The sequence below is a fragment of the Rissa tridactyla genome, chromosome 10, assembly GCF_028500815.1.
Source record: "Rissa tridactyla isolate bRisTri1 chromosome 10, bRisTri1.patW.cur.20221130, whole genome shotgun sequence".
Lineage (NCBI taxonomy): Eukaryota > Metazoa > Chordata > Aves > Charadriiformes > Laridae > Rissa > Rissa tridactyla.
Genome location: NC_071475.1, coordinates 11,704,598 through 11,730,196, shown reverse-complemented (window position 1 = coordinate 11,730,196; position 25,599 = coordinate 11,704,598). Strand labels below are relative to the sequence as shown.

At 42.0% G+C, this 25,599-nt stretch overlaps 1 protein-coding gene and 1 long non-coding RNA gene across 5 annotated transcripts; both read left to right on the top strand.

The window, feature by feature from the left end:
• Nucleotides 1-739: 739 nt before the first annotated feature.
• On the top strand, nucleotides 740-24,642 carry EIF4E3 (eukaryotic translation initiation factor 4E family member 3). 3 transcript variants are annotated; one of them, XM_054216513.1, is made up of 7 exons: nucleotides 740-864; nucleotides 10,384-10,456; nucleotides 12,347-12,441; nucleotides 14,408-14,468; nucleotides 18,011-18,077; nucleotides 20,399-20,554; nucleotides 23,270-24,642. In XM_054216513.1, exons 1-7 carry the CDS (start codon nucleotides 758-760, stop codon nucleotides 23,323-23,325), a joined length of 615 nt encoding a protein of 204 aa, XP_054072488.1. In that variant the 5' UTR covers nucleotides 740-757; the 3' UTR covers nucleotides 23,326-24,642. The 3 variants fall into 3 exon arrangements, with proteins under 3 accessions (XP_054072488.1, XP_054072490.1, XP_054072489.1); XM_054216515.1 differs by lacking the exon at nucleotides 23,270-24,642 and adding an exon at nucleotides 21,905-22,535; XM_054216514.1 differs by lacking the exon at nucleotides 23,270-24,642 and adding an exon at nucleotides 21,082-22,535.
• LOC128915759 (uncharacterized) lies at nucleotides 1,331-10,376 on the top strand. 2 transcript variants are annotated; one of them, XR_008468744.1, is made up of 4 exons: nucleotides 1,331-3,121; nucleotides 4,124-4,291; nucleotides 5,904-5,996; nucleotides 7,233-10,376. It is a non-coding gene; the product is annotated as an uncharacterized LOC128915759 (long non-coding RNA). The 2 variants fall into 2 exon arrangements; XR_008468743.1 differs by having other exon boundaries at nucleotides 1,331-3,142.
• Nucleotides 24,643-25,599: the final 957 nt, after the last annotated feature.

Genomic DNA, 25,599 nt, shown 5'->3' with positions numbered 1-25,599 from the left:
GCATGTAAATTAAACAGGCTGTAGAGAAGATGAGAAGACAGATAAATTATCCCCCCCCAAAGGCTGGAAAGGTTCGTTGTTGTGTTATTGTCTCCGTCCATGGTCAGTTTGCATGGTACTCGCCCCTCCATTTTGTGAATGTGCAAGGGTTTTGTGTCCTAAAACTTGGGGTTTTAGAGAGATTTAGTTTTCTGGTCAGCATTGCCAAGCTGAACTGAGCACGAAGGTTATTTTCTTCAGCAAGGCAGCCCCAGAGATGGGTCAGGTTTGTGGTGTGACCTGTGTGTGTGCAGAGAAGGGGCTGCCAGCAGCGCACTCGGTGTAGGACGGTGGCACTGGGTACCCTGCCCGCCCAAATGCCTTATGGCTGTGGGTCCTTGTAAGGGTCTAAGGAAGCAGATCAATGCTTTCCCTCAATGCAGAGACATGGATGAGGTCAAGTGCGTGTGCTGGGCCTGGATAAGGGACCCTTTCTGGAGCCACCCGTGCCCTCAGATGGGCCCATCGCTGTCACCATCGGTGTGGCTCCCTCCTACCCTCCCCTGTCTGTCCCCCCCACCACCTCCTTATCCCTCCGGCCCCCTTGTCCCAGAGCATCTGTCCCTCCCCTGTCCCTCGTCCCTTTGCCCGAGTCCCGCTCACCCCCCTCCGTCAGCCCCCTCGCCCGGCTCCCCGTCCTCCCCCGCCCCACCGCAGCGTCCCTTGTCCCCTCCCCGCCCCCCGGCCCGCCCCTCGCCCCCCCGCCCCGGCCAGGGAGATGGCGCTCAGCCCCCCCGAGCGCCGCGGCGGCGAGCGGCGGGGCGGGCGGGCGGCCGAGCCGGCGGGGCTACCGCTCCACTCGCCCTGGACCTTCTGGCTGGACAAGTGAGTGGGGGCCGGGGGCGAGCAACAGTCCCGCGGGACGCACCGAGCCGGGCGAGGGAGCAGAAGGGGAAAAAGAAGGGGGAGAAGCCCTAAAAATCCGTCTGTGGAAAGCATCTCTGCGCTTTCTCTCTCCTTTTTTTTTTTCTTTTTTTTTTTTTTCCACTCGTGGAACGGGTTGGAGAAGGGGAAATTAATCTTGGGAAACCGGACGATGCGAGGGAGCGGGGGATGCGGTGTCCCCTTCCCCTCGGGAAGCGGCGGCGTTTGCCGGGAGTTAGTTCGGGAAACGGGTTTCTGACAAACGCTCTCGGTTTTGTGGTTGGACGGACACACGGGGATTGTGTGTTAAAACCACCGGGGGTGGCGTTTTGAACTCTAAATTTAGCCCTGGCGCTGGGCAGCCCCGGGGTGGGGGGGGGAAGGCGAAAGGTTGGGCTGTGCTGCTGCGGGGTGGGACGTGGCGGGGGTGTCCCAAACCGACCCGCGCCCCCCCGACCCGTCGGGTTTTGTGACTCTTGAATAGTCAGGTTTGACTGCTTTGACTCTTAAAACCGGAGGTGAGCTGTTTTGAAGGGTTTGCTCCGATTTATGAACTAACGGCAGCGTTCACGCGGTGGGATTGCGTTTCGGGTTCTTGAAGCTGCAGCCTGTTGTGGAGAGCTGCCAGGGGAGCTCATCCCGTGGTGCGGACAGCCAGGCACCCAAGTCAAAACTGAAAGAGAAACTTTAAAATCAGAGTTTGATATTAGGTTTCCAGTGTGTACTCTCTGGCATCTTGTTTTTAATCTTCTGCACCTCCCTTTTCTCAATTTTCTCTTGTATTTCTCCTCTCCTCCAACTCCAGAAGGAAAGTTTTTTCCTTTATATGTCTTTCTGCCACTGAACATACTGCCTTGTTTGTAACTTTTCAACTCATGACAGAGAAATAGCAAAAAAAAAAAAAAAAAAAAAAAAAAAAAAAAACACAAACTGTTGAAAACACACAAATATTCTCAGGTCCTGCAAATCAAACCTTAAAAAAACCCCCACAAGCTATTTCTGGTTAATCCTTTTGAACTCAGGATGTAGTTATGGTCGGGTTCAGGATCTGAGTTGTGTTTTCTGTTTGTTTTTAAAAAGCACCATTTGAACTGGTCTTTAAGCAAGCTACATCCAGATCTGTTTGTTTACACAAGCCATGTGGAGATAAGCACGTTTGTCTTTTATAATCAACATCGGAAGTTAAAATCTATTTCAAGTTCCTGAGTTGCATCGTGCTATTTTTTTCCCCCCCCATGTCTTGGTTCCACTGTAATTTAGACTCTTAAAATTCAGTTATTTTATTGGTTTTTTTCTTCTTTCTGATCACATGTAAGTGCATTTCATTAGGTAGCATTGTTATTCCTTAACTTATGAAACCAAGAGTGTATATGTGAGGGAAAGAAAACAACGACCCGTGGGACGTTATATACACAAAACTGTGTTTTGTTTACCAGCAGCAGGGATAGAATAATGGCAGGGAACAAGAATGACAGCAGCCAAGGCATTTTTCATACACTTAAAAAACAGTTAAGGCATTAAAAAGCACACAAGAGATGCACCCGTGAACTTCATTCACTGCAGCGTGTGGAGGTTCCTGTCTCTCTACAGCGTCCTGCAGAAGGGGCTGTGACATTTAGCAGTGCGTCCACGCGGATTTGATGAAGGGATCGTTGCTTAGGTTTGCACAGGGTGGACTTTCCATAGGAGATAACTGTGGGCGCTTTTTTAACTTACTTTAGTAATACCTGGTGTGGAGCGGTGATATTTCCTCATGAGATGGCACTGATTTTTGACTGCCACTAAATTTTGCCCTGTACTTGGGCTGAAAGGCAAGAAGTGATGCTTAAGTATAAACACACGTTGAGTTAGATCTGTAGTTATCTCCTTCTATTAAATTACTGCGAGAGGTCCGTGACATACATATTAACATCTCCAAAATGTATCTTTTCATTAAGTCACACTGTTAAAATAAATATCCATCAGCCAAGCTGTACTTCCTGTAGCAACTAGTGATATGCTACCAAGTGATTCCCTTGGGGCTCACAACCTTGCTTTTATCATAGTGGCTCTCGATACGTCTCCTGCTTCAGCAGTAAATGCCTTTGTTTTATCTCCATCAGCACTTGTTTCTGTGAATGCCTTGGCACAGGCTTAACATCTGGAGACTGGGATCCTGTCACCAGGTTCTGGTCCATTGCCATTATCTCTCACGTGTCGCGGGGCATCTGCATTTCCCGTAAGCGCTAAGCCTTTCTTGGTATGTGTGTCTAAAATAGTAACCATCTGATATCGCTCTCTGGTATCTTACCCCGTATACGCTTTAGGAAAGCGAGCATGATGAAAGCATTTGGGAGAATGTTATTCACCAGTTTGACAAATAAGATCCCATCTGTGATCTTCAAATGCTCGCAGGTGAGCAGTTTCAGAGAAGCTGTCAGGTGTTTGTCTCTTAAGAGAAACAAGATTTCCTTTTTAACTGCTAAAATGTTTTAAGTTCACGTGCTGGAAGTCTTGAGACCAAGGCTTTAGGTCTGCTGTTTGTTACGGTTTGAAGAATCCACAATAACTTACTGTTGTTTAGACAATTATTCTCTCGCCCGATGACCCCTCCCCACCTAGGAAGGGGAACTGGGGAAAAAACCAAGGAAACACGAGTATTGAAATATAAACATATTTAATAGAATAAGACTAAATAATTAACATTAATAATACTAGAGAACCAATATTGATCCTGATAGCAATATAAAATATACCAGCATTATACCCAGCCCAATTCTATCTTAGGAAGCCGTGCGCTCCCAGCAGGGACAGCCAGTGTGGGACACTGCGAGCGCTGCGGCTTCGGGGGGAAGGGAAGGGTTCAGGGTCTGGCACCGGGGCAAGGAGTTCTCAGGACTGCAGCCATTAAGGAAGAGAAAACTTCTCAGCAGACTTAGTAATTTTTATTGACTGTGATGTTCATGGTATCAAATAATCCTGTTGGACCCTGTCAAGTGCCTGGGTCTCACTCCTCCTCATCCCTGCACCTGGCAAGGCTTGAAAACACCAAGACCTTGAAACCCACATACCATCGCTGGCTATAAAGTAAATATTTTCACAAATTCAGACACTAGAGTCTTCTAAAAGTGCATTTTCCCCAAGCATTAGAAGAGACCTTACTGAAAGGTAAAATTACTGAAAGATAAATTAATCCCGTGTCACTCAAACCAGGACGCTGTTTTATTTGTCCATTCTGCAGGCTTCCAAGTTCATACCTACGTGTCTGATTTTCAGTACTCTTACATGCAGTGACGTTATGGCCCATGGGGAATTTCAGCAGGTCTTGCAGATGGCTTTGGTACCACCTTGGGAAGCTGATCCGTGCTGGTGGCTCTGCACACTCGTGCTTATCTCAGTGAGGCTCCAGGTTGGTGTTGGGTCCTGCTTATAATGGCTTCTGGCTTTGAAATGAAGGGTGCCTTTCTGGTTTTTGCTACACTGTGTAGTCTTTAATCTATTTTTTTATTTTTTTTACAACAAAGTGGAATGCATCACTGAAAATAAAAAATTAAAACCAAGGATTGCAAATCTGGTCATTATATTCCTGTTGTGTAGCACATTGAACACGGGGATTGTACAAAAGGAGAAGTCAAGTGAAATGACCATCAAAGGCTGGGGTGTCCTGGGTAGGTGCTTGGAGCCATCCCTTAATAGGATTTGGGGTTGCGAATCTGGATGCGATCTTTGTGTAAATACAAAGCTGTGAAGCTGATTGTGCTTTTTGATGAACGTGTGGACATGATGCAAATATCCCACTTGGCAAACCTTGCAAATCATGAGGGTTGTTTAGCCTGGGTGGTGTATGCCTCCTTACGTTTGATGTTGCACCAAGTAAGCCTTTCCCTACCAGAAGATAAGAGAGAACGTACTATTAGTTGTCTGATTTTCCAGCTTCATGATGAGAAGCCTGAGGTTTTGTCAGGGATAACAGGTTTTGGTCCAATGTGTGCGTGCACACGCAATAATGAAGATGTTGCGCGTCCTTGCGGAAAGACCGCTTTTAAAGATCTAAGTGCAGCTGAGCTGCCAGCGTTGCTGACAGACCGCTTTCAGCCAGCAGCGAGGAAAATACCAGTGCCCTTCTTTACAAATCAGTGCTTTCAGAAACTGAGCACAGATCACACAAAAGCCTGGCACAGAAGTCTCACTTCTAGGTAAACTTGGTCAAAGACGCGCTGGCTTCCATGGAAGTCTGAGTGCTGAGTGTGCAGCAGCGCGGGTCGCGTTGCAGGGTCACGTCCTGCCTGCCTTGTCTTCTTGCTTTACTTCTAAAATACACTGTTAGGTCATTTTGTTTCTGTTGCGAGAATATTTTAACTCTTCTGTATCTTTTTGAGGGGAAGAATATGCTTGTAAACGTTGTAAAATATAACGCGATGTTATTAGTCTGTTCCAGGAAAGCGAAAATATTCTTGCATAAACGTATTATCCTTTTGTGCTGATTTTTCTCGTTCCATGTTATACTGATAAGTTCTATATAAATAAAGTTTGGTTGATACGGAACAATTTTCATAGTAATTGTGAATCTTCATAAGTGAACGCATCAGATATCTGAAACTGAGCTTAATAATTTCCCTTCTTCCCTATAGCAAAATCTTATTTATCTAGAATCATCTATTTCGTCTATTAGAGCTCATGAGTAGGTGGCTTACAATGAAAAATGATGGTTAATATTATAAGAATGTTCAACCCGGTAAATGCATTTTGACAGGCTTTGATGGCTTGAAATTAGTCTTTGTATTCAGAATGGATTAGCAGATTTATTTAGTTGCCACAGCATGTTTTTGAGTTTTTGCTTTGTAAGTAAATATTTTGCTTATTTATACCAAAAGCAGTTGTGGCTAAGTACTTACAGGGGTATCTTCAAAAGCGCTTGGCAGCTTTTAAAGCTCCCGCTAAAGCTGCGATGAGATTCCCACTGGGAGACAAAGGCCAGTGTGAGCACATATGAAAAAACTTCTATCCTTAATTCTTTGCAGGGAAACAGAAGAGCTACAGTTCAGCATCAGGCATTAACATAAGCACAACCACCTGGAGGTTTACTCATGGATAAAACAATGGAAGTTATCTTTGTATCCTTTGTTCTTTATTTGTGCTGGAATAAAGGAGGAGTAGTGAAGCAAGCCGGCGTTAGGATTCAGTTCACGTAGGTTATCCCTATTTCCATGTTCCACTTTTAACTGATGCCCACGCGGTTTGCTGCGAGATGCTGTGCGGTGGCTCTGGCCTGATTTGGCGACTCGATTAATCCTGATATTGCACTAAAATTTCTCCCTTAAAGATTCTGAAGATGCAGAAAAGTGGCATCACGGGGCACAAAACAGGCAGAGCAGGAGAACTGTTGGATGTTTTATGGGCAGACTCTCCGTGGGGAACCCAGATGTGGGTTTGCAGGTGGCGTGGCGATGGACCAGCTCCCTCCATCCCCGGGAGAGCCATCGGTGCCTGGCTGGTGCTGGGACCCAGCTGGGAGGACCCATCCCTTCCCGCAGGGACTTGCAGGGCCTATTGAGTTACTTGGAAAGTAATTGCTCACCATGATGATAACTGACAGTTCAGTATGGCAGATCGGATTAACTTTATTGTTGATGGCAGTAAAGTTATCCGAAAGGGAGGAATCCTGTAATAGCTTCATTTCCAGGGCCAGTATTTGCAGGGTTCCCATTCCATGGTAGCATGTGTGTTGAGGTTTTTAGCAAAATACACAACCATCTTACTACTCGCTTATAGCGTGTTCGTTTAAAGAGTTACAGAAATACGAATTTCTACAGATTCCTTCACTAGGAAGTCATCTGCCGTTTCTGCTAACTTAATCTAAACTTATTCTGTGTACTCAGTTAAAAAAAAGAAATCGCAATTTCGTTGGTTTCAAGGCACAAAACCCCACTCTGTCATTTGTGCTGATCTACTGAGTTTATGGGTGGCTATCGCAGAATCACTGTGGTTCAAATTTGCCAGCAATCTGTAATTTTGCAGGAAACTGAGATTTTTTTTCCTTCTGTCTGTGATTAAAATACCATCTCTGCCTTATATTCATCCGCTAAACCAAATTTGTGCAGGTGTAATTTCTGCAGCAAATGATCCCAAACTTCTACATTGATGCATGTTATAATTTTCTCACTTGCATTCCCTTTGGTATTTATTTTTTTTTTTTTTATAAAAAAGTTTGGGGGCATGTCTATAAATCACTGACACTTTCCAGGGCTGGGTGAAGGGCTGAAATAATGCTGTGTAATTCAGTGGGCACGGAGCACTCGCCAGGCAGGTTACTAGAAGTAAATGGTAGCTCACCTTAACTTTTAAAACAGATAATTTGCTGGTTGGTTGGGGTCTTCTGCCAGCTGGTCACATTGTTTCTCTGGAAAATGTGTTTTGCAGCTATCAAAATGAATCATGTTATAACCTCAGAGCGGAATATTGTCTGTTTTTCTCAGCTGCTCTTTTAAACGGCGCTGATTTTTCTGAATGGCTACCGTGATTATCTGGATAACCTTTGAAGGCTATCGTTAGAGAATAAATTTTAATTGTAGACCTTACTATGGCAGCATCTCAGTGGCAGTATCAGTGTGAGATAGGGAGTGGTGATATCGCATGCTGTAGAACAAAGTTAACCCTTGGTGACTGCTGAGTTAGCAAAGTGGCAGTAGTGCCTCAGAGAAGTAGTTTCTCGGGCAGTGGTGTGAGACACCCACAGGCAAAGTTATCTCAGGTTTTGCTTGTTTGTGTTCTGTAATGTATGAAATGAAGCTTCGTAGAGAGGAGCCACTTCTGTCAGCAACAAGCTAAAAACTAGGGGGGGTTTGTTGCAAATCCTCTGCTCCCCACTGACAAACAGTTAAATCACTGGCGAAGTTTTCTGTCTGTTTTAACGTACTACTTTTTTCTTTTCTGCATTCAAAAGCCACCTGACTGACTTTGTTTCTGTTAAATACTGTGAATTTTTCTTTCTGCTCTTTAATGCTGTGTGTAGAATGTAAAAAAAAAAAAAAAAAAAATACTCTTACTATGATAATTCTTTTTGAACACGTTGATGAAAGTTTTGGCTGTTGTTGTTCCTGAGTTATCGGTTTTCCCATGGAGTTTTCATAGTTCATGAGGCACAGGACTAGAACCTGCACCGCAGAGACTCCTTGGGTTTTGCGTGTTTTTATAAGCTCTAGTTAAAGTGATTTTTGAAATTTGGACATGTAACACAGTTTTCTCATCAGCTCCACAGCTGCAATGTACCCTTATCTAGTGATTAACAGACGAATAATAAAGTAGACGTTAGTTTGTTCTATACTGAAAAAGTTGAGAGGGATTTCTCTGCTGGTTTTGTACGTATTTTTAAAGTAACTTACTTTTGATAGGAGCCTTCAAAAAACTTTGGAACTTTTATTAAAGTTTTGAAGATGTGATGCTGTTCCAGTAGTTTTGCATGTTACACTTCTTCCTTTACACAAATACCTAGTTTTTCCCCCAGAGCCTGAATTATATCTGTAACAACTGAGAGTTACTTTTGTGTTTTCCTGGACATATTTCATGCTGATCAGATGCATCAGGACAAACAGCCGTGTTGACGGAAGCGTTGCTGAGATCTGGTTTGCCCTTACCCTTTCTTCAGCAGGTACATGAGCAACAGCTGCGGTTTTTTTCCCCCCATGTTTCCTTAAATCTGCTTCTGTTGCTTCTGTTTCCAGATTTAGTCATTTCACACATTTTTATTTCTTCTTTTAAGATGCAATGGGAGGTTGCTTTGTCTTTGATCTTCATTTTTCTTTAGAAACCCTCCTTCAGCTTCTGATGGGGAAAAACTGTTTCCAGTTCTAACAAACTGCATTCACCTTACCAATTTTGACCTCATTCCTCCCAAATTGCGTCTGTGGGGGGCATGTGCTGGGAATTGTAAGATGGTTGTTACCTTGCGCTATTAGTGTGGTGACAGGAGCCAGCGATGTCTGGGGATGTGGATGGACCGTTCCCTGCGTCGCACGCACCGAAGAGTCGTGATGAAGGTTATAAACAGAATCATGGAACCACTTAGGTTGGAAAAGACTTTTCAGATGACGGGGTGCTGTTATGATTTGAAAAACCCACAGCAATTTAATATTGCTTAGGCAATTATTCTGTCACCTGATGATCCCTCCCCACCTGGGAAGGGGAATCGGGGAGAAAAACAAGGAATCATGAGGGCTAAAGTATAAACAGATTTAATAGGATAAGGCTAAATCCATTAACATTGATACTAAAGAAACAATGTTGATCCCGATACCAATGTAAAATAGACAAGGATTATACTCGGCCCATTCTCTCCACAGCAGGTTGTGCTTTCCTGGCAGGGGACAGCAAATGTGGGGCACTCGAGCTCTGTGGCTTTGGGAGGAAGAGAAAGGCTCAGGGCTCCGGCACCGGGGCAAGGAGTTCTCTGGATCACAGCCATCATAGAAGAGAGAGAACTCTTCAGCAAACTTTCTGATTTATAGTGAATGTGACATTCATGGTATTAAATAATCCTGTTGGCAGCTTGGGTCAAGTGCCCAGGTCCCGCTCCTTCTTATCCCTGCACCTGGTGAGCTCGGAAACACCCAGACCTTGAATCCCCTGTAGCATAGCTGGCTATAAAGTAAATATTTTCACAAATTCAGACACTAGAGTATTCTAAATGTGCATTTTTCCCAAGCATTAGAAGAGAAATAAGTCCTGTGTCGCTCAAACCAGGACAGGTGCCTAAAGGGAGCAGCTCCAGATGGGAGCTGGGAATAACCAGGGTGAGCTGGAGAAGCTAAACGGTGCCTGGTGAACACCAGCGTAACCCTGAGGTCTGGCCATGAAACCAACCCAAGGACCTCCCGGCTGTATGGGAAGTGCTGGTAGTAGACGTGGCTTGAAGCAGCAAGTGCTGGTGGTGGAAGAGCTGGGGGAAGCCCTGGAGGCTTCCAGCGCGGTTGGGTGACGGGGCTCGCTGCCCGCCGGCGGCTGTGTGTCCCTGCCACCTAGCGGCCTGTGCTCGGCCGGCTGCCGAGCAAATAATCGTTCATTCATTCTATAAACTCCGTGGATGACTTTTCTTTTTAAAAGGATGGAAGGCTGAGAGTACGTTAAAACGCTTCAAGGAGGTTCGGGGTTGTATTAAATGCGATTAACTGGTGGTCCCTCGCTGATAGCCCTTCGCATTGGAACTGCAGAGCTTCTTCTGATGCCTCGCGCAAGGAGGGCCATTAAAAGGAGCACTGTTATTCTTGGCTTAAAACTCCTAATTCAAATCAAAACATTTTTACAAAATTCCCAGTGAGTCTTAATTTATTCAAAAGTGTAAAAGCACATGAAATGATTCATGATATTTGGAATTGGAGTTTATTGTGCGACTTTGACATGTGAATATTTCAACTTCACACTCACGTGATTCACTTTCCCCATCCATCTCTCTTCTACCCCCTTGATAAAATAAATATTTTTATTAATCTCTACTTTGTTTCCGAGGTCACTTCCTGGGACAACAGCGGCTGAATGTGCGTTAAATTTGAAGAAGATTTATACAGTACAAACGGTACAGGTAAGGTGTAAAGCTTCACTGTGGGAGTTACCACATGTTATTAATGTAACTTCACACCTTAAGTTTCGTTTCTCCTCATACGATGCGTCACACCTGTGGCTTTGCTTACCTGTGGTATGAGACATAAGCGTTATTGTGGGTTGTGTGGGGTATTACTTAGTCAATGTTTGAATTTCATTTGGCTTTCCAGACCAGGAAAGGAGGAAGCATATTGAATTGAACAGGCAAGAACACTCTTCTTAAACTTCCCTGAGTTTCCACTTTTGTCTCCATTGGGTGTTATACTTGATGTATTTAAAATATTTTTCCTGCCTTTTCTCAATTTTTTTAATACAGAAAATCGTTACACAAACACTAAAAGTTACAGCTTGTGGTTTTTTGATTTTTCTCTCCTTGAGCATGAATTTTAAAAAAGAATTTCTAGCAAATTGATTTGAATTAAAGTACTGCAATGTTTGCAGCAATGAGAAATTCTGCACGTCTGCGTCATCTGCCAGTGCCGAGTAGCGGGCATCTCTTGCAAGTAAAATTGCATTTCTGTTTTAATACCAGTTAGCATGAAGTGTAGCAAATTGGTATTTGTCTCACCTTAATGCTAGGCTGACTCTAGTTCACTAAAGCTCTGAAATTCTAAGGCAATGCCAAAACCTTCTCTTTGAAGCAGCCCAGCCATAGTGATCTACTGAAGTTTTAAATAACACTTTCTCATTAACGTCTGCACAACTTGTTACGTCGCATGATGGAATTGGCCTAAGAAATGAATTGGCTTTTCTGGAGCCAAAATTGGAGTTTTCTGGAGATGAGTTTATCAGTAGAAATTCTTTGGCATAAAGCATGGAAATGTCCTTCAGACCCTTGGGAGAGGTTCCCTCTCACCTCTCCGTGTCACCAGAATGTCCCCATTGGTCATGCAGTGAAGTTTTCTTATATTTCTATTTTTTTAATATATATTTTTAATAGTCTTCCATCTCTTCCTGTGACTGGGTAATGGCTGGTAAGTAGAATTGCCAAGGGCCACAAAATTATATCACATAATTGTGCAATCTTTGTTTCTAAAGTTGTGCTAATGATTAAGTATTAGATAATACTTAATGAGTTGTACTAATGCGCAATATTGCATTACTGCATGTTGATGCAACGCACGTCTTTAAAGATCCTTTCTTATTCCCAGCTGTTGGATGAAGAAGAAAGGGGATTGGGATCTTTTCAGTCATCCCTCTGTGTTGCTCACCACTGCTTTTGGGTGCCTTTTATCCGCCCCAAACATGTAGGACAGCTTCTGCTTTTAGCAGCAGAAAGGCTGGGAAGTAATCTGATGGTTCCTGGTAACTTGGGTCCTCTAATTCCTCCCCCATTCCTGTATTAATGTGTGCATCTCAAATTCTTTGCGTCTGTTTGCAGCTTTTCACTGTGATCTAGACAAAGTAGCTGGATTGCTAGTTAGGCATTCAGTTCAACAGAATTATTGTTTGTGGTGGTTTTGTAACTCAAGATAATCATAATCAAGTTTTAGACTATTCTTAAGTGAAGCAAGGTGGATACTTGATTTAAAGTATATATTTTTAATATGCTAAGACAGTTTTATGTATTGGGTTGTTCTGACGTACCTAGTGTAACTCTCATTTTGATTATTTTTTTCTCTCTATTCCTATGACAGTTGAAGTGCTTCCCTTCTTTCTCCAACTTCTGCAGAAATGACATCTAAAAAAAAAGAAATAGAAGTGAAATTGCAACAAGTTCTTTTCAGAGCATTTTATTGTCACGTAGAAGGTGCCAGTTCTCTGGGAGCAGGATATGGAATTGTTTTGGAGAAAATGAACAAGGAAGTAAAACTACGTTAAACTTACTCTCTTCTGTTAATGCAACTAGTATTTTTTTTTTCTTTTTAAGGACTTCTGGAGTGTCTACAACAACATTCCTCCAGTGACAAATTTGCCTCTGAGATGTAGTTACCATTTAATGCGGGGAGAAAGGCGGCCACTTTGGTACGTGTGTTGTCATTTCTGGGAATGGGGAGTGACAAACCCGAGGGGGTGACAGGAGCAGGCGTGGGACAGGAATGTCTCGTTTCTGTTGCCTGCAAACTCCTGAACTCGAGAGACCCACAGAAGAAGTATCCTAAGGATCTTGTTAAGCTTAAAAGTACTACAGAGTCTTTATTAAAAACACAGTAATTTAATTGTCCACCTCTGAACGTAAACAGAAGAAGGAAATTAAATTATGAAATAGAAGTTAAGAAATTAAAATATGTTTCTGAATTTCAGTTCAAGAATATACAGAATGGGCTACTTGCATTTAAATTACTTTTTATCTTGCAAATTTTTCTTTCTTTCCACTGAAGCTAATGTAATAACAATGCAAACGACTGATGGTCCTTAGCTGTTCATCACCTGTGCAAAATTGTGCTTCATATGCATATAAATGCACATATACCTTGGATTAAAACTAGCTTAAGGCATTATGAAATGATTCATTGCACTGAATTCCTGATTGATTGTCAGACAGTAATGGAATAAAGTATAAATCGTTGAGGTTTTCCTTTCAGAAATTGAGTTTTGCGTGCCTTCGTCCTGGTGCAGCTCTGACACAAAGTGCCGAAGCACTTTCTGAAGAGTTTTGAGCTTTTTGGCATCGTTTCCATAGATCGCAATTGGATTAGAGGTCTTTAATTTGATCATAGTGCAGCTGACTGGGTGGTGACTTACTACAGGAGATTTCCGTCCTACTCTACTGAACAAGTAAATAATTTTCTCAAGTGAAATGCATCTACGTTACTTTTCTAAAAATACTGTGAGTGGTCAGGGTAGCTAAACTGGGTTTGAAAAAATGTTGGTGTCAGTATAAATCAACTGGGCCATTGTGGGCAGGTCTTGATATCTTTGTAAGGATGAGTTGAGAACATTTCGGGGTTTGTTTTAGTTTGTTCTGTTTTCAGCTTTGATTCGGTAAGGGACTATTAGAGGTGTGAAATGCAAAGACCTCTTCTAAAAAAACCAATACCTCTATTTTAAGACTGTCAAAGTAATTTTGTATTTTAGGAAAGGGATTGCAAGAGATTGATCTCATCAGTAACCCACTAATTTTTCAGTAATTACTGCTAAGAAGCTTTTCTCAGATTACAGTTACAGTATACTGGTGAATTGCAGCATTGTTTTTTAGGAAGAAAAACAAATTCTGAAGTAAGAATTGAGGACTACAGATTTTTTGAAGATGTTCTCCCAGAGTTTTCCCAGTGCTTGTCTGGATTGGTGGGAGACCCAGTTTCATACTGGTCTTAGATATTCCAAAGATGAATTTTAGGTTATTCTTTAAACTTAGCTATTACAGAGTTTTTAACAGGAAACTAGAACCCTAATTTAAAAATCTTATAAAAAGAATTGTGACAGAATAAACTTGCAGCTCACAGGTTTGTACGCTGTGCCTTTGTCATTATGAGGCAGTTTAATGGTTGTGTCTGTGCCCTGACCCGGGGCAGCTTCAGCCTTTCTCTTAATAAGGGCAATTAATTTCTCGCTGTCACAAAACTGAAATGAAGTGCTCTCATGTTCTTTTATTAAACTGGATAAACTTGAGAGTAATAAGCTGCTTCTGTGAAAATATGCCAGAGTTTTTTCCAAAATATAAAAGGTTACCATAGTAAAAACATAAAATTGCTTTGTGGCTTGTTCCCATATAATATGCAGCCACTTCTAAGATGGTCTGTAGTCAGGAAAAATGTCAGTATTTTCCAACATGCAGAACTTAGGAAAGGGATTAGGTGTTGAGAGATAGGCTTCATACGAACAATGAAAGAATTATCTCTGATGTCGGAAGTCATGGCTTGAGTCATGCTACCTGGAGTTAGTAATTGCATTTCAAATGACATTTTTATGGGAAAATTAAACCCCAAACATAAGTTTATCTAGATGTGGATGTGAGTGTTTATCTTACTGATCTATTTTCCATAACCAGGGAAGAGGAAAGCAATGCCAAAGGAGGTACTTGGAAAATGAAGGTCCCTAAAGAAAGTACGGTATGTAATTATTGACTTTTTACTTAGACATTGTTTAGTAAGGGGCGGTTCTTGAAACTCCATCTGATTAAGCTGTTGTAAAGCTTTTTAGTTCTGACATCACCCAACACAACAACCAAACAGTATTTTACCATCTATAACCTTTTATTTTAAGACAATGAGCAAAAGTTTCTTTTCACGTAGTTCCATATCTCTTGCTTGTGATAACACTTATCAATGTATTAACAAGCAAATGAAAGCTGCAGTGTTATACTCCATTTCCATTTCGAAACACAGTATTTTATAATCGCCTTTGTTCTCAAGGCTGTTTGCTTACAGGCATGCAAAAAAAATGAAAATCTTCCTGATAATATTACATGCTAAATTATAGCCAGAGCCACAATAATGCTCTTCAAAAGTCAACACACACAATCCAGCACAACTTCGAGTTTCACTGAAGGGCCAAATGCTCCTAAAGTCTCTGTCAGACTCAGCAGGACTATTTCTGCTTGGCATTGCGTGTTTGTACCTGTGCGTGGCTGTGAGTAGCGCTGTGACATTCTCTCCCCAAACATGGACCAAGACGTTGTTTCCACCAATAGCTAATCCCGTCTCATGGCTTGTCCTGGAAAGGGGAAGATCTTGCTTGTACTCTCCTGATCCCTCTTGCCCTGGCGCTCATCGGATTGTTTTGTGAGCCAGTTTAATGCATGCCAATGTCAGAAAAAGTCTCCCATTTATTTTATTTTTAATTTGACTTTACAGCCAGGAGAGTGTTTTGATGGGTGTAGGGCATAAAGGAGAAAAGACAAGTAGGATCATCCCCTTTGGCAACAGTGAGTTGTCACATCCCCTCGTATGCATCTTGTGAAACTGTAGTGCTGCTTGGGGTCTTTTTTTTTTGTGGTTTTTTTTTTTTTTAATTTTAAAATGTGAAAGATAAAATCCATTCAGGCATGTCATAGTTCTAGCCCTGCTGAAACTACTGGGTTTCTCTTTGCGCCCCTACTGAAATGCACGTGAGTCGCGTGCACCTCCTGAGAACTCTCATGGTGAGGAGATTCGACCTCTTCAAGGGTGGTTTTTATGTGTGTGAGTTTGTTCTGGGTCGGGCCTCTAAACGTGAAAAGCGAAGTGTCAGAAAAATGTGAGAGCTTTGCAGCAGGCATTAAATGCTGAAAAGTGGTACTTGAAATTTCAGCCAAAAGTTAATTGATTTTGGCCTATGGGCTTTTTCCCCATATGTGAATTGCAGCTTTCCTCCCTGCAGTCCCAAGAGATCGCAAAAGACTGAAATTTTCTGTTTCCTCTTATAATCCAAGGTGTGAAGATTGTCAGAAGTGACACGTGGTTTGGGGAGCCTGCGTTACTGGGTGGTGAATTTAGGGGCCTGAGAAGCCTTGTTTTTCAGAGGCTGACTGATAGCCCCTTTTTGAAATGAAGGTACTTCTTGATCTCTCAAACTATGTACCACACATCCTGGGTCACTTCTGAAAGGTTTAATTGAAGGTGAACTTCAGTAAGCTTTTAGTGCCTCCGTAAATAGCATAAATAATGTCTTTATGCCCGTTTCTCACTTTTTGGCTTCATTCTTCGTTGCGTGTGCACATAGCGTCTCCTTGGCTAAGATGAACATCTTGTACAGACCTAACTCAAAAAGACGATATGCTATAGCAGCTCTTGGAGATGGTGTGGAGGGAAGAAAATGCAGGTTTTTCTAAAGATACTGGTCTCTGAAGTGGTATGAAAAACTGACTGACAGAATACTGACACTTAAAATGTTGTTGCATGCGTACAGTGACCCTTTCTGTCTGCTGATTTTTTTTTTTTTTTTAATATAAAAACTAAGATTTTTTAGATCCTCATAAGCCTGATCCTGCATCTGCTTGCTACTGGATGAAGTGCTTCCTACCCTTGAGACCATTAGGACAACTCACAGTAGTGAGCGCTGTGCCTGGTAAAGAGAGTGTGCGTGGTCAGTCCCACCATCAGTCTCTGAGCTGGTCCACTGGCAGGCGAAAGGCCACCACATCAGAGGCTGTCACGCTGACGTCCTCAGCCTGCTTCGGGAGCATCAGATGGTCCTTCCCATAACACAGCTTTATATGATGCATTGGATAGATGATGATGAGTCACAGAAATCCTTTGTATTCTTCTAGAAGATGGCTTAGGAGTGCTCAGAAACTACCATTAAAGTAGTTTATTAGTTTGTCATCTTCGCAGCTGCTTGTTTTTTGTTTTAATCTGGTGCGTTTGATATGTTGGGTTTTTTAATAGTGCTAAAACTCAAGATAACTTCATATAGCAGAGAAGGGACTCCTTAGAAGTATCACAGAATAGTTTGGGTTGAAGGGACCTTTAAAGGCCATCTAATCCAACCCCCTGCCATGAGCAGGGACATCTTCAACTAGATCAGGTGGCTCAGAGCCCCGTCCAACCTGACCTGGAATGTTTCTAGGGATGGGGCATCGACCACCTCTCTGGGCAACCTGGGCCAGTGCCTTGTCAACCTCAGCGTAAAAATTTCTTATATCTAGTCTAAATCTACCCTCATCCTATCACTACAGTCCCTGGTAAAGATGATGTTTAAATATAAATCAATTTAATTTACTGGTAGGGTTTTCAGGCACTTTTCTTAAAGTGGTTAGTAATTCTTTTCTGTAGAAACCATAGAATCACAGAATGGTTAGGGTTGGAAGGGACCTTAAAGATCACCTAGTTCCAACCCCCTGCCATGGGCAGGGATACCTCCCACTAGACCAGGTTGCTCAGAGCCCCGTCCAGCCTGGCCTTAAAAACTTCCAGGGATGGGGCTTCCACCACCTCTCTGGGCAACCTGTTCCAGTGTCTCACCACCCTCATGGTGAAGAACTTCTTCCTGACATCCAGTCTGAATCGTCCCATCTCTAGTTTTCATCCATTCCCTCTAGTCCTACGATTCCCTGACATCCTAAAAAGTCCCTCACCAGCTTTCTTGTAGGCCCCCTTAAGATACTGGTAGGCCACTATAAGGTGTCCTCAGAGCCTTCTTTTCTCCAGAGTGAACAACCCCAACTCTCTCAGTCTGTCCTCATAGGAGAGGTGCTCCAGCCCTCTGATCATCCTCGTGGCCCTTCTCTGGACGTGCTGGAATGTGTCCATATCTCTCTTGTAGTAGGGGCTCCAGAACTGGATGCAGTACTCCAGGTGGGGTCTCACAAGCCTTACGGTCTTTTATCATGGGAAATACTTGGGAGAAATCTGCTTTCATGCTTTACATTAACTAGTGCATTTGAGATGAGTCATGGACACAGATAAAGTGAAAGTAAAGTCATTGTTAAATATTTAAAATGTTTATTAGAACAATTCTGTGTAGCAGTATGTATTTGCAGGGTCTAAATCGTTGCTCCAACTGTATTGAAATTAATTGTATAACACAGCAGGTACTTACAATAAACGTTCTTTTTTTGTCTAGACAACCTCAGAAAGAGAATGCACTCAAAACTGAGCTAGGAAACCTAACTTTTAAATTGAAAAATAATAATGCTAATGTAACTTTTTTTTTTAATTTTCCCCCTCCTTAGGCTGCAGTTTGGAAAGAGCTGCTGTTAGCAACTATCGGAGAGCAGTTTACAGGCTGTTGTGCAGCAGGTAACTTTTCAGAATTATTGAGGCTTGCATGACAAACTCTGACTTTGAATGCAGAACATGGAAGTACCGCTAAAAATGGGGTACAGGGCTGAAATTATATTCAGACCCATTGTCATTAAGAGGAGGAGAAGGTATTCTTGACCGTCTTAGCGCAAGACTCAAGCTCAGCAGCTTGCATCCCTGGGAAGCCAGCAGGTTTTCTAGTTATTGAATATATATAGATATATAAAAAAAAATATATTAATATATATAATCTATAAAATATATTTTTTATATATGTACCTGTTAGCCAGCATTTAAATCATTAATATTAATTCTGCAACGCCAGGATTCTGGAACCCCAAATTACACTATATTTTGTATCATCACTGTTGGAAGCAGCTACGCTGGATGGATGCCCCTATTAGCCCTCAAGGTCTCTTTTGGTTCTCTTAAAAGGGTTAGGAGTTGTCAGGGGCAGGAGACCTGAAGCAGAGGGAAGGTGCGTAGTTTGCCTCTGGTGATATTAAAAGCCTGTAGCAGGGTCATAACACAAACCTGGCTCTCCTCAGTCCCAGGTTAGCTCTCTACACAGAAGCAGGATTTTCATTATTGCTTAAAAATACTGCATAGGTCAAGGTAATCTTTAATGTAATTGAATTTACGTAAATATTCTTAAAATACTTTGCTGGTTTACTGGAAAACAGGCGTTAATCACCCAGAAGCTCACATGTGATTTTGGTCAGAGGTAATAATTTAACGATGTCGTTTTGTGAACAAATATCTTCTCCAGGCTTGCAAGCTTGCAGGTTTCATTTGGAAATGGACTCAGGGAAGGGACTGTGAACGCTGGCTGGCTTTAGATAGATCATCACATGCTGCTGCTTAGTCACAAAAAGCCAGTACGAGTCTGTGGCCATTTAATCCGTGAAGGTTCGGTTGTAGAACTGTTTCTTGCCTCTGGGTGAAGTGAATAATGAGCCTGCTGATCCGCTGGCCTAGAGGGAAGGACTTCTGGGGACTGGTTACTAATCTTAACTTTTCAGTTTAACCTGACATTTCTTCATCACTTCTTTTGACCATATTTATTTCTTTCCTAAGCGTGGACATGTGATTAAACTGGCTGTCGCAGTGATGGTATATATCCCCTTAGGAGTGTTCCTTCACTGCTTTGTCATTTCAGAGAAAAGAATTGAGTTTCTTGGGTTGGCAGAGCAGTTCTGCAAAATTCTTTCTAACAGTTTCTCTTACAGCTAGCTAATACAGAAGAGCAGGCGTATCGCAGTAGGCTGCTGATGGTATGTTCACCTTGGTGGCTTTGTTTTTTCCACAGGATTTTTATTGAATGAGTTTCTCAATTAGTGCATTTCTCTCATGGCCTTCCCACCTTTCAGAATTGGAAGATACAGAATACGGGCCTCAAATCCTTGATCTATGAGAGACACTTCTAATAGCTGCTTTTCAAAATCCTTGATATGCATAATTGAGTTGGTGTCATGAAGGGGGTGTTCCTGCCCTTTACACCGATGGGGTGGTCTCAGGTCAATTTAAGCAAGTACACAACATTCTGCTGTCTGCAGAGGTAGTTTTTTCCCTTGGCCATGTGCTGTTGACGCCACCTTTGCATTCTTGTCTCTGACCCTTTCCTTAGGATGGACTGGGGAGGTCACTGCGGGAGGCAGCCACCGCTCCCAGCCACAGTGTGGCCTTGGGCTGAGCTCTCCATCCTGAGATTTTCACTCCAAAAAGGGCTTCTTCAGCAAAGCGGTGGAGTTACCAGCACTGGCAGCAGCAGCAGCAGCCTGACGGGGGCTTTCTTCTTCTTCTTCTTCTTTTTTTTTCCTTTGTCTTTTTTTTTTTTCTTTTTTCCTGTTCCTTCGCAAAATGACAAAGAGAGCAAAGTCTGGAAAAGCTGGTGTCTGACCTCCTGCAGATACCGTTCCTGGGGTTTTAGTTGTTTCACCCATCCATTTTTGCTTATAGACATTGCTGTAAGTAAATTCCCTTCAGTAGTTCATATTACTAACCTGACCGAAGGGAGTCTTGTGATTCTCTTTTAATCAAGGATCAGAGTGCTAATAGCAAAGATGAATAATCTTGGGGCACTTTATTAAAACCACTATGAGGTAATGTTTCCAATAGCTTCTATAAATACAGTGTTTGTTTCTTTCTGGTAACTATTTTGTCTGGTTTGAACATTGGTATTCTCCTCACTGGAGATCGCTCTCTTTCATTTCTTCAGTTTGTTCAGCTTTTGGGCACTGTTTCATAATACATAAGTATCAAATTAGACATGTCTCACTTTTAAAGTATTCCTTAATGATCCTTCCTCTTCTGCGCAGATGATGAAGTAATAGGGGTTAGCGTCAGCGTTCGTGACCGTGAAGATGTTATGCAAGTCTGGAACGTGAATGCCTCTTCGGCAAGTGAAGCAAAAGTTTTAGAAAAGATACATAAACTTCTGCCACACACACCTTTTAAAGTGGCGTTTTATAAATGTAAGTATTTTGTACTGTTGATTTCCAGCTGCATTAGGGAAACGAGATGCTGGTAGGGTATTTCTATGGGAATATCCTGCCCGATTCATCATTTTCCACTTGGAAATGTAACATCTCTCGTTGCATTCAAATTGTTACTTCGAAGATATGCATGTTTTTTCCCTTCAACATAAAAGTTAGCTACCGTTCAAAATAGAAGATATTTTTAGTTGAATTGTCGAATATATTTGGTCTCATGTTTAAGACGCCTGATTTGTAAAATGAGCGAGACAAATCTCTTGATAGCTCTCAAGACTCCATGCTGTTCGAATCAAGTATTCATTTAGAGGAACCATTTACAATCAGGATTTTAAGGGATCTCTTATTTTAGGCTCCATATAAATGTATTACCAGAATAGTGTATTCCCAAGGATTACTTGTTGGCACATTGTGTCTTCCTTGACTGCTCATACATGGTCTTCTCTTTTCAGCTCCTCAACAAAGTTTACACATTCTTTTATTCTTGTTTTTCCTTCTCTCTTCCTTAGCACACAGAGAGCATCATGCTTTTGAAGGCTGACGGGGAAAACATTAAGTGCCAAGCTCATTTGTTGTCATTTGGTGTGTTGAGGTGGTCTGGGCAAGGAGAAAGATGGTGGAAGGCCCTGCAGAAGCTCTACACACAGTGGCCCTTTTGAGTTTCTGACATTTCAAACTGGGAAAATGAGGAAAAACAGTTGCTTTGACTGCTCAACGCCCAACTAATTTCTGCTTGTTTAGTTGGGCTTTTATAAATTTTTCACTGGTTCTTTAAAAAGATATTCTGGCCACTTTTTTTTTTTCAATCAGATCATATTTGTTCTTATTTCATTAAGATAGCAGGCTTTAATTTCTTCTGTACTGTACTTGATTAAATGCAAACGTGCACAAAGATGGTGTGCTGCGTTTCCTGGATGTGCTGTACGTAGAGGAATACTGGCTTGCTGAAATGTGTTTTCAGTTTTCAATTTTGAAACATTCCTATCGTGTTAAGATTTACTCGCTGGTTGTGTCCCAAGAGAGAAAGAAATTGCGCTGCATTTATTCTAATATTCAGTGTACTCTGGGCTTGCGCTGACAACAGCACACATACTGTACGAGTAAATAGTAAAGTGTTCGCTAAATGAGCAGCTAAAGAGAACACATTCATATTGGGACTGAACCTGTGTGGGATGATGTTAACGAGTGTTATAATTGCAGTGATTTCAAAAGAGCCCCTGTTGGAACTAGAGTGAGAGATCTTTCAGCAGGAAACCCTGCAAACTCCACACCTCTCTTATTTAAGAGGGGATGGGGCTTTCTTAAAATGTTTTATATTGCATAATTTCTTAGGTTATTTTTGTGTCCATTCATGATGAAGTGTCATGAATCCTTTCTAATGCGTCAGACTAACTGGATCCATCCCTCACGCTTCTATGAGAGCTTTAGTCCCGTGCCGGCACCCCCAAAGGTCAGCATCAGAACTGCCGTTGACGTCGGTGCAAAGGAAGAGATCCCATCGTGCGTAGCTTCAAGCCATCATGACTTCCTAAGTGACATTTTAAAAAAAAAAAAAAAAAAAAAATACAGAAAAGACATGGATTTTGTGTTGCAGCATGAATATGAATACAAAATGTGTTAATCTTTTAATTTTGTCCATATTAATTGTTTGAGGTGTTAGTTTGGTTTATTATACTACCAAAGATGGCTGTAGTTCCTTTGACAAGAAGCAGCTGCGAGGTGGAGATGAACGTACACTCCACCGAGCGTTACTTCATTGTTAAGAGGTTTTAGTTTGGGAACTTTTCAAGTTGCACTGATTTCCCCATCTTTAGTATTTTAAGAGGCAGCCATTAAAATAAAATAAATTTAAAAATAAGAATTGCACATTTGTGACCTTTTTTTACAACTTTATCTGTATTTATGAATTAAAACCATGCAGTTGATGAGTATTATTAATTAAACAGGTTTTCTAAAATCCAAATGTCTTGCTTCTGTGATTGCTTTCTGAGATTAAATGTTACCAGACTTGCTTTTTTAAAGCCCTGTATTTTTCAGTAAAACTTATTTTCTCAAGAGCTAACTATGTTTTATTCATAGATTAAAAATATTTTTTAATTTTTTTTGTTCAATCATAAAAGAAGCCTGAAGCTTATTAGTAGTATCTCTTGTACATATTTAGTTAATATTTGAGGTATTTTTGAGTTGCAGTTAAATTGAGGTTTCAAAGTAAAAAGCAGAGACTATAACCAGTGTAATTATATGACGTTTCTCAATTCACACTGTATTGGTGTATGAAATATCCCAGCTAGTCTTATTTAGATTAATTTTTACCAGTGTGACTTTCCAAGATGCATCTAATGCTTCAAGGATTTCTTTTTATGGTGCTACTCACTTTGAGTTACCTCCAAATTGTCTGAGATCTGTTTGAAAAAAATTAAAATATTGTATTTGACTACAAACAGGGTTGAATCACAGAATGGCGGGGGTTGGAAGGGACCTTTGGAGATCATCTGGTCCAACCCCTGCCAAAGAGGGGTCACCTAGAGCAGGTTGGACAGGAGCGTGTCCAGCTGGGTTTTGAATGTCTCCAGAGAAGAAGGCTCCCCAACCTCTTGGGGCCGCCTGTTCCAGTGCTCTGCCACCCTCAAAGCAAAGAAGCTCTTCCCTATGTTCATGTTTCCCTTCTGTTGAAACTAGGAATGGTTTCTCTTGTAGGTACATCATCACCCATTGAGTCCCATGTGGAGATACCCAACCTGCTTGAGAAGTGAGGGAATGTAGGAAGGTGCTTTCCCTGCAAGGTGAAATGAACTTGTCGCTTGTCCCTCACTTTTATCTGCAACAAGTGGGGTTCCTCTTTTTCCAGGGAAGGGGTAGAGGAGACCTCAGGACAGCAGCTACCCATGAAGTGCCAGCTGATAGCTGTGGGTGTGATGGGTACGGACAGCCTCCAGGCCTGCGTGATGGAGTCAAAAAGTGACTTTGGAGAAGCAAAGAGTAGAAACCTTGGAGAAAAACATTTTCAACAGCTTGAAGAGCAAGATTTCTCACTTGAAATAGTTTCCCATCTTTGGAGGAAATGTGACTGGAATACTAATGGGGAATTAATCACATACCTCATCCTTTGCTTACTTTTGCTTTTGGCAACAAGCCAGAGCTTCTCACCTCTCCTCCAGGTTCTTTTTGAGCACAGACATTGACTTCAGCTGAGTTGGATCTGCTGGCAGAAGTGGCCATGGCCAATTTGGTGATGACACTGGAACTTGCTAATGTAAGATACTACTTTTTTCATACTATTGACGAAAATTGTTTTTATGCTCGAACATCGGATAGTGACTGAGAGAGACCTCATCCTAGCCCTAGGATAGGGTAGCTGCACACTGACCACCACAGTCCACGTTCTGACCTGTTGTCAGTTTTTCATTGTTCTAAATCCCTAGCCTATAGAATTAGGGTGTTTTTCTGTATGGCTTAATCCTGATGATAATTGTTATTAGTACTTAGAATCTGGGTTGATGGATATCTTCTGATTAAAATTCAGTATATCATATGCCACAATCCAAAATTGGGCTTTAATCAAAATCAAAATGCGTAATGCAAGTTTACAGGAACATGACAAATTGCATATTAGAATTTTGCAACAATTCATGTAAAGACTTTGTAGAATTTTTGAACTGTCTTTTCATCCCTACTGATCTCCATAGCACAGATGTATTTATACCAAAGGATGTTGAATAGTTAATTTTTTTAGTCTTTTAAATATTTATTATTTTCACCTGGAGATGTGCTTTATTGAACTTGATTAAATGAACCCCCCACTACTTCAAAATCATCTAAATTGTTTAAATGGATATCAAAGAATTCCTATCAACATGAATTTCTGCTGGCATTTCAACATAAAATTAAAACATTTAACTTCCATGGTGACAGACAACAAAGAAAACCCAGATTGCTGCATTAGCTGAATTAAAGACATCTGCGTCCCTCTTGGGGTGGTAACAAGCCCTGGCTGATACTTGCCCATGCTGGGGCAGTGCTTGTGGCCTTTATCTGGTGTCTGCTGGTGTGGAAGTTCACGCTGAAGCCTTACATATAGCTGGAGAACTTGTCTCTTTTTCCCAGGCTGTTTTTATGAATTTTGTAGGAATTTCCTATCTTTGATACGCCCGTCTTGACAGCCAGGCTGCTGGGTGTGGAGTTACTGTTGTGTGAGGATTGTCTTCCGTCCTGGGAAGCCAGGTGAGATGCAACGTAGGGGAGAGATCTCTGGCTTTAGAAATGTCTGTAGCACCTTCTAAAAGGTGCTCACAGCATCTTCCTGGGAAAAGCTTTGATGCTGCATGGTGTTAAGTGGAGGATGGTGGTGAGCTGGCTGAAGAGGTGCTGGCCTCTTACACAGACACAAGCATGGACTTTGCTTGTGGGAGGAAGGGAAGGATGGATGCAGCAGGAGCACCACCCCAGGAGAAGAAGAGATGCTGGCTAGGTGGTGGCTGAAGCCGCTGGGGCAAATGGAGCCAGGAGGGACAGCTGAGAAATAGTAAGAGGAATTAATAGCTCTTTACTTGGAGTATTACACTTCTTGTGCTGGTTGACACCTTCCTGGGGCTGAAGACAGCCGCTGGCAGCAGGCGGGGGCCGAGCTCTGATCATTCTCCCTGACTTAAGGGCATCTCTAACAGCTCTCTGTGGCTCCCCAGGCTGCAACACAACTGCTGCTGGAGGGATTAGTTGGGAATTTCACTTAACAGGGATGAAGGGCTGTCTTCTGGGGCTGGCTAATTAACGGGATTCTACTCTGATAATTAAATAGCAGTTTGTTGAACACAACTTAATTGATGAAATCTTTGGAAAACAACCATTAGCAGGCAAGGAATGGCAACTTTGCCTCAAAAGCATATCCCCAACCAGTTGCTGATACAATTTTAACCTTTCATTCTCCAGCAAAGATGATATTGACTCTCAATTGATTTGGTTTTGCTGCTGTCATTGGACAGCTGGTTCTCCCTGCTGTTGCAGCAGACGGTTCCTAGGGGTTCTTCTCA

Coding starts and splice junctions, on each gene's coding strand:
- EIF4E3 (XM_054216513.1), top strand. CDS start 758: ATGGCGCTCAGCCCCCCCGAGCGCCGCGGCGGCGAGCGGCGGGGCGGG. Junction 18,078..20,398: donor TACAGGCTGTTGTGCAGCAG/GTAACTTTTCAG, acceptor TCTTCTGCGCAG/ATGATGAAGTAATAGGGGTT. Junction 20,555..23,269: donor TAAAGTGGCGTTTTATAAAT/GTAAGTATTTTG, acceptor TTTCTCTTGTAG/GTACATCATCACCCATTGAG.